At 46.7% G+C, this 8,241-nt stretch overlaps 1 protein-coding gene across 4 annotated transcripts; it reads right to left on the bottom strand.

The window, feature by feature from the left end:
• Nucleotides 1–13: 13 nt before the first annotated feature.
• On the bottom strand, nucleotides 14–8,210 carry LOC121310826 (ATP-binding cassette sub-family A member 2-like). 4 transcript variants are annotated; one of them, XM_041243743.1, is made up of 9 exons: nucleotides 7,387–8,210; nucleotides 6,862–7,025; nucleotides 5,716–5,837; nucleotides 5,218–5,328; nucleotides 4,221–4,400; nucleotides 3,352–3,585; nucleotides 1,749–2,101; nucleotides 1,345–1,504; nucleotides 16–335 (listed from the first exon to the last, which is right to left on the bottom strand). In XM_041243743.1, exons 1-9 carry the CDS (start codon nucleotides 7,449–7,451, stop codon nucleotides 174–176), a joined length of 1,551 nt encoding a protein of 516 aa, XP_041099677.1. In that variant the 5' UTR covers nucleotides 7,452–8,210; the 3' UTR covers nucleotides 16–173. The 4 variants fall into 4 exon arrangements, with proteins under 4 accessions (XP_041099678.1, XP_041099679.1, XP_041099677.1 ...); XM_041243742.1 differs by having other exon boundaries at nucleotides 17–335; nucleotides 5,716–5,840; nucleotides 7,387–8,209; XM_041243744.1 differs by lacking the exons at nucleotides 6,862–7,025; nucleotides 7,387–8,210 and adding an exon at nucleotides 5,937–6,329 and having other exon boundaries at nucleotides 14–335; nucleotides 5,716–5,840.
• Nucleotides 8,211–8,241: the final 31 nt, after the last annotated feature.

Raw genomic sequence — 8,241 nt, 5'->3', positions numbered from 1 at the left:
TTATCCGGCACTGCTGGCCAACTTGCTTACTTCTCTCCCTTCCACCATATGTTCCTGCAAACCCAAAACCGCTTTACTGACATGAAATCAGGATAAAGGATCAATTACAAAAGAACCTTTAGAACACGTCCTCTCCTCTCCTGCCGCTTCACACATCTTATTCTTCCCAACCTTCACGGCCCCCCCTCTCCCGTTTTCTCCCCCACCTGTTGTAGCCACAGTATCCTGTTCTGCAGTTTCCTTTCCTCCAGGAAGGTCCTGATCTCAGCTGAGATGTTGAGCCACACCCTGGCATAGTGAGTCACGTTGCCCACGAATGCAAACGTCTCGTTAGCCTGTGAAGGAACGAGAAGTGACAGTAATATCACAGATGAACAGCGGCTAATTCACTGAACAGGCTCCATGACTTTATCAGGAATTCTGTTTGGAAGGTTGACCCACGGCGCGGCATAATTCAAGTTGTTTTTTGACCACAGGCGATATACCTTCTCTGCAATTCCTTTCAACTGTGCTGACCAGGTTACCTCACTTTGAAACTATTTAATACAGGCTTGTTTTTTTTGGACATGACACCACACCCAACAGCTACTTCAATAAACTGCCCGCTTTGTTAAATTACATTTTTATGCAGAAGAAGCAGATCCCTCAGTCTAACCAGCCCCATCCCAACCCACCCACGCCCTTATGTCCGGTCAATACTGCAGTCCTGTCTCCCTGTCCCAGGACATCAGAGGGCTGATCTATCACTCTGATATGTTTAACGTGCATTGACCACCTGTCAATACCTGCACTGGCTGCCTGAAGAATTCACACACAGCTCAATAATTAATCTAGTCGCTGTGCACAAAAAGCTGTGCTGGTGGATGCGAGTACGCTTTGAAGAGGATGCTCAATGGCTTTCAGACCTCAGAAAGCAACCGCATTAATTCCCAGTACTTTGTATACCTTAAATAGTGATTATTACTGTGGGGTAGAACCTACAGCTGGCTTGTGACCCATCATCTTTTAGAACTACAGTAGAGGTTGTTTCTCCTAATAAAGGAAGTCAGCTGTTATTGTAGACCCTAGTGAATAACGTTTATCCTGCCCTGCAACAAAGGTGTTCTAGAATAGTAGTGTCGAGGTATTTGAGGGGAGGGGGGTGTCCCGCAGTCCGTTTAATCCTTGCAGCACACCACATAAACGACTCGAACAGATTTCTCTTGTTTTAATATTGCACAGCGCTTGTAACAACTTTTTTACCTTAAAGACAACACCATTTGGGCTGCTCCCTAGTTGCAAAGGATAACTATTATTATTATTATTATTATTATTATTATGATTATTATTACTGTGAAGACTTGCCTTCTGGATGACCTTGTCAGCCTCGGAGCCCACCGGGGAGTACAGGATCTTGGGGTTGGTGGTCATGAGATGGACGAGGAGACCCAGGTTCCGCTGTTCCTTGCTGGTGAAGCCCAGAGAGCTCATGTTGCCCTGCTTGAGTGCTTCAGGTTCGATTATCCTGCCAGCGAGTTCAAATTACACATCATGCAACATCACACAACATACAGTACATTACACAACACAGAGGAACACTGGCCTATACTCACTGTCCCCCTGAATGTATTTAAAGAGACTAACAAGCACATATGAAACAGGAGTAATTAGGCCTACAGAGTCATTTAAAAAATGAAAAAGAATAAGTAAGTCACATCTTATCATTAAAGCACATTGGACACACACAACAGCATCTTCACAACCCCCACCTGTTGTTGCCACAGAGAATGGGCTGCAGGCCAGCCCACAGCTGAACGAAGGCGGAGAACTGGGATGGGGGGGTTTCTTCCTCCTTGGTGCTACCTGCCCCGTCGTCATTGTTGCCCCCCTCGCTCGAGTTGCTCCAACCCGTCGTCTCGGTGACTGTGGTGTTGGTGCTCCAGGCTGTGGTGTTGGCAGGGGACGGGGCTTGCTTGCCGGCACATGCCCCCTTGGGCAGCAGCTTGGCGAGAGCGGAGAGGACGTCCACATCACGCAGGATCCTCTCCACCTCCGACAGGTCCTGCAGCAGGGCCCCCAGGTGGCGCTGGACTGCTGTGCTGTTCACCTCCTGCAGCTTCAGCTAAAACAAACACACACAGACAGCAATTTTTATCTCTACAGTGGTGTTACAATGTTCTGCGGACACAGGGTGATATTTATATGCACGGTGGTGATTGACTGCTCACACGTGATTTACAATTTTCTATACAATCTGCAGAAGCTGTTTTCTAAATAGCTTCAGGTTATTCCCTGAGTAGGAAAAACAAATCTATTACAGAGGCAATGCAGTGCAGCGGAGAGTCTGAACAGTCGCAGCTCATGTGAGCCCAGTGACGCAGTGCTGCTTCTGCAATATTCTGTTCTCCACGGCACCGCGTGGCCTCGTCCTAATGAAATCTCAGCAAACTGCACTGCGCCAGGACCAGCACTCTCTGCCCAAAGGAAAGACAGGCAGACCCGCCTAACCCACCCGCCCCTCAGTACAGAAGCACGTCCACTGCTACAGAAAGCGAACAGAAGATTACCTACACAACCCCAAGAATATTTGTTTTAATGTTATTCTACTAGTTTCACAGAACCTGTTTATCTCAAGGTTAGTGCTAATGTAGGCTTGTGAAACAAGTGAATTACTGTTTTTACTACTGCTGAGAGCATTAGAAGTGAAACATGGCCTGGCTGTCTGGCTGTTCAAACCTCACCAGGAAGCCTGAGTGAGCTCTGAGATGAGCCGAGATACTAAGCAGATCAGAGCTGTACATCGTGGGTTTCCAGCGAGCCCAGATCGGACCCTTTTAGTATGCATTAGTTACACGCTTCAGCCTGGCGGTTATGGATTAGGGAGTTACTACGGTGATCTGGTATTTAAAGCTGTGCAGTAGAGAGCTGTTCCTTACTGCCTGCTTCATCCAGTCTGCAGGGTGCTTATCCTGCAGAGGGAATAACGCACCTCTTCAGCAGCACAGCCATGGAGAATCATTCACAAGGAGACAGAGACTGCTACCATAACCCTTTCACATCCAGACCAGTGAAACAAGCCACCCTTAGCTACCCTGCCATCTCTCCATCCCTCAACCCTCTGTTACTTTGGACACAGAAGAGCCCTGCTGACTGTGCTGCAGAATCAGTCTGTATTCCTCACTTGTCCTTTCCTCTCCCCTATTTCCCACTTTCCCCAGCCCTAGGGCTTAGTTTATTCGCTTTTTGCCCACCAGGGCCAGTACAGATACATCTCCATAGTGCTAGCACATATAAAAAGAGAGACCTAAGTACCCCATTTCCTACGCTCTCTCCCCCCTCCCCAGCCCCTGAGTTAACCGGTGAGGCAGGCACCTTGCTGATGACTCTCTGGGTGTCGATCTGCTCTCTCAGCTCCCTGGCCAGCTCTGAGAACCTCTGCACCCGTGACCCCGTCCCCCCGCTGCAAACTGCGCTGCGATAGGCCTGGAGGAGTGCCTGTTGGCTGTCTGGGACCAGCAGGATTCGTCGCAGCTCGCTCTCCCCGCTCCCTCTTCCATCGTTCCCGCACGTCAGCAATTCCAGGACGCCAGCAGTCAGCAGGATGTTCTAACAACACGAAAAAGGAAATGATGAAAATATGATACTAATAAGAACAGTACATCTATTAGTATCATTACTCTTATTGGTATAACAAAGCGGAAGGCTGTGCCGAAACTCCTTTATTTCGTTTTTAGTTATTAGCTATTACTTAAATGGAATAAAAAGTTAATTATAAATCAAAGCATTCCCTGATTGCTACTCAGTTGTATAAGTGAGAGTAAGGCATTTTTAATAGGTTTCATTGAAAACCTGAGTTTTTGTGCAGCCCTGGTATAGTAAATATCGGACCTGTTGAGCCCTTTTGCTTTGGGTAACGTGTGTGTGTTTGCAGTACTGCTGTCACCAAGGATTGTGAGGCAGGTTAAGAAATTCAGTTTGCTTTCAGTACATTGGGAAAGCTGGCCGTGGTCCAGTGGCTTTCCACAGATTGCAGCCTAACTGCCTGCCTGTTCATGGAGTGTTCAGAATGATTAGTTCTGTGAGAATTCTTGGAACTGTGATGTCATTGTGGTGACTCCGCAATGCGTCTATAGGTGTAGAGCAGAAAGCAGCCGAGAGTGCTCACACATTCACTCACTGATTCACAGCGAGAACTCTTTCCTAGTGCAACAACACCACACAATGAATGACGTGTCCCTCACCTCCATCTCTTTCAAGCCCTGTGGATCGTAGCCTTGCCCGAACGCTGCAGCCCCTGTCAAGCCTAGAGCCTGGGTGAGGAGGCGAAGCAGAGCCTGCCTGTGAGCAATTTTCTCTGGGTTGCTCAGAGCCTTGTGGATCAGCCCCTCCTCCAGGTTCCTCCAGCCTCCAAGCAGGTGCTCCTGAAAGGAGAAGAGCACCTTGAGAGGACAGGAAAACAGCCAACACAGCCGTGAATTAATTCCTGCAAGCACAGAGCACCTTGAGAGCGCATGAAAAACAGCCAACACAGCCGTGAACTCATTCCTGCAAGCACAGAGCACCTTGAGAGCGCAGGAAAACAGCCAACACAGCCGTGAACTCATTCCTGCAAGCACAGAGCACCTTGAGAGCGCAGGAAAACAGCCAACACAGCCATGAACTCATTCTTGCAAGCACAGAGCACCTTGAGAGGGCATGAAAACAGTTAAGTGACAGCTGGAGAAAAGAGACAGAGGGGGATGATAAATACCTGGTTTTGCATACTAATTCTTTCTAGCGATAAGCAGTTTGCAAGAATATCTAGAGTGTGAGCCCTTGAATTAAGTGTGTGACTTCAGGGGGTGTTTTTTCCTCCTTTGGAATGACGCTTTGCAGTAAATGGTGTTATGAACTTCCCAGATGAGACAGGACCTTTTGCTGTTTCATTAAAGCCCTGCCGTTTCCTGAATCCTGCCTGCCTGCCTCCCCCATGGCACTCCCTCCACAGCCAGGAGACTCACCTGGCGGGTCAAAGCAGAGCTTTGTGCTTCTGTGGGGATGGATCAAGGTTAAGCAGCAGTGAAGGCACTGCTTGTCCTGCAATGAAGACCTGCTGAAAACAGCTGAGAGGAGGAGACGGCCTTCCGCCAACATGCCAGAAAACTGACAGTACACTCCCAACTTGTCTTTCTTTTTAAGAGAACACATTTTAACGGTATTGAAAAGTTGCGCGTGATTGATCAATTAACTGCTTCTCACCTCCAGCTGCAGCATCTTCTCTCCCGGTCCGTACCCTTCCCATGCTTTGCTGCCCAACACACTGTCCACGCCACGTGAAGTTGGGTATGAGCCGAAGAACAGCCGATACACCTGGCAAAGGAAGAAACACAGACGCAGTTAGGGTTAACCTCAACACACACACATTAGCTTCCAAGTTAATTCAGTGGCTGGAATGGAATCTGTTGGCAGTATTGAAATCCTCAGAAAGTCACCTCCACAGCAGCAGCAGGGATTAGAGATGCCAGGCTGAAGCACAGACTTGCCCCTGTGCTTCTTAAATCTCCAAGATGGTTTACAGCACAGCAAACAGACCGGCATCTTTAAAAACTTGCCAGCAAAAGCAAAGGTTGTCGGCTTCTCCCTTCATTTAGAAAGTGCTTAAACTCTGGTATGTATGCTCTCGCTCTCGCTCTCTCTCTCTCTCTCTTCTCTTATTACAAGCCCTTTTCTTTAACCACACAGCCTGTGCCACCCCACCTCTTTGAGATCAACGTTGGAGGAGAGCAGGAGCGTGGCCGTGTCATTAGGGAGAGAAAGGTTCCGGGAGAGGAACTGCTGAAACCCATCCCGGTCCTTCAGAACCGAACCCAGAGTGAAGCCTGCTGAGAGAGAGGGGAGAGGGAAGAAGAGGAGAGGATTAATTGGAGAATTACAAATACTGCCACAATTAATACACATTTTGCAAATGTCAGTTTTACTTTTCAATGGCCATGAGAAGATCCCTGGATTGTATTTCCTCAGGACTAACTTTACTTTGCGTCTTTTGAAACACTTTAAAAATAAGAAATCATTCTTGAACGCAAACTGCCTCCTTCTATAATGAAGCCAAACAAATCGTTCCATTAGTTCAACAGTTCAGCTATTCAAAAGTACAGATCTCCGATTCCAAAGGTGCTTGTCATATAAATAGGATATCAGATGAGGGCCAGCTGTTTCGGTTTCTGGGCCAGTCTGCCAAATCCGATTATGTTATTAGATTTGTCAGATTTATCAGAGCAGAGTGACCGTGATGGCGACGACAGGACAGGATCAGATAGACAGGACAGGAGCGCCAGATCCAATGCGATGCTCCTTGTGGAATCCCCACCCTGCACACCACACGACCGTGCCTTGATGGGAGTCTTAACTCAGCATCAACAGAAAGGCACAAAACATCTCGGCTCTTCTACCGAATATATAACAAAAACAAGAGCAGATGCTTATGTAATAATAACAGCTGACTGGAGTCAAAGTGACTCTCCAGGAAGCTGGGATAAAATTAAGCATTAACTACAGGAGTGTGCAGAGAGATGTCTCCAAGTACACTCGACGTGTCCTCTAGTTTGAGCTATTCTAGGACAAGTGCCTCTTCTTTCCTGGTTTGAAGGTGCTGGATTTTTACATTTTTAAAAGTCAGTTAAGTGCAGCTCTGAGTCCAACCTCAACCATATTAGTCATTCAGCTTGGCGACAGGCTGGTGACACTATGCTGTCAATCGACTCTTTATGATGTTTGTTTATCTGAACTGTATCATCGCAGGAGAACAGGAATCCCAAGTGAATGGTAGTCCTATAATAATAATAATAATAATAATAATAATAATAATAATAATGATGATGCCATTACTAACTCAGGCTGTCTTACCATGGCTGTTGTTTAAGTGGTTCTCCAGGGAGCTGGGCTCAGTACTCAGACTCTCCAGGTGGTGGCGCAGTGACTCCAGCTCCTCCTCTAAACCAGGCCGGTCCGGGTCGAAGAGGTTATTCTGCTCGACCACCTCGTTAATCCGATCCAACAGCTGCGTCACCCTTTAGAGGGGCAGACAAGCAGAGACTCAAACACCCTGAAACAGTATGAGGTATGTAATAATATAGAAACATTCTTGTAACATGTTATAACACAGATTATTTCAAATGTGTACTGTCATTTCTGCGTTGTTATTTGTAATCATAAGCTACAAAACTTAGCACATGTTTATTATACATGGTATAAAATCACTTTGTACCGCATCATTAAAGCGGTTATTGTAGTCAACCGTTACCACTTGTTAATAAGCTTTGGAAACATGTTGAGATGTTTCATCAGCGGATCCCTTATCTAAAGCGTGAGTGGTGTGTTGGCAGTGTTTGTGAAGGTGTTTGAAGCTGCTTGCTCGTCACACAGACTCACGTGGAGTTACTGTACTGCAGGAAGCCAAACTCATCCCGCTGCCCGTCGGGACACAGCGACTGCATGATGGGAATGATCCCTGCCGAGGTCAGAGGAGCGGCCGTGTAGAAGGCTGGACGGTGCGAGAGGGGCACGGAGAGATAGAGAGAAAGACAGAGGCAGGGGCGAGAGGGAGAGACACACACAGACACAAAGATTAAAAGAGAGGTTTTTCAAGAGAAGGTAAGCCCTCATTCAGAGGTGCGTGGGACAGGGGGAGGGGGGTTGGCTTGGAGGTCAAAATGTTACAAGAAGGTTTTACAGTTTAGTCAAAACACTGTAGCCAAATTAATATACAATGCTTATACATATTTCCACTTTTCCGGGTGCTTCTTCATTAACCAGTTAATAAATTCATGGGATAATAAAAATATTTTAATTGAAATTAAATGTTTTTGTAAACTTTGACCACCAGTTCCTTCCCCTCTCTATGATCAGGTCAGAGCAGATGGGTTAATGTTTCCAAAGAGGTGCTGAGAAAATTTGCTTGCAGTCCAGAATATTATTATTATTATTATTATTATTATTATTATTAGTATTATTAGTAGTACAATCAGGAGCGCACCCGTGGTTAGTGAGAGAGAAAGGCTTTAGGATTGAGAACTGGAAGACTTAACAGAAATCAATTAGCAATGAGCACTCCAACCCAGGACTGCTGCCAGAGTTCAGTCCTACAATCTTGAATCCAGGCCAGGCTTTTGAGATGTCTTTACAAGATACCCGGCCAGTGAAGCCACAGTTTAGCAGTCAACCTGTCCACCATTTTCCTCATGTGCTACCATGAGTGTACTCTATCTTTATCACTCCAGGATCTTA

Source organism: Polyodon spathula, unplaced genomic scaffold, assembly GCF_017654505.1.
Source record: "Polyodon spathula isolate WHYD16114869_AA unplaced genomic scaffold, ASM1765450v1 scaffolds_2627, whole genome shotgun sequence".
Lineage (NCBI taxonomy): Eukaryota > Metazoa > Chordata > Actinopteri > Acipenseriformes > Polyodontidae > Polyodon > Polyodon spathula.
This window is presented reverse-complemented; position numbering and strand designations above follow the sequence as displayed.

Excerpts from the sequence above, each read along its gene's own strand:
- LOC121310826 (XM_041243742.1), bottom strand. The coding sequence starts at position 7,451 with ATGCAGTCGCTGTGTCCCGACGGGCAGCGGGATGAGTTTGGCTTCCTG. Across the intron at positions 1,505-1,748 it reads ATTCTCTGTGGCAACAACAG|GATAATCGAACCTGAAGCAC; the intron begins GTGGGGGTTGTG and ends ACTCGCTGGCAG. Across the intron at positions 336-1,344 it reads CTGACAAGGTCATCCAGAAG|GCTAACGAGACGTTTGCATT; the intron begins GCAAGTCTTCAC and ends GTTCCTTCACAG.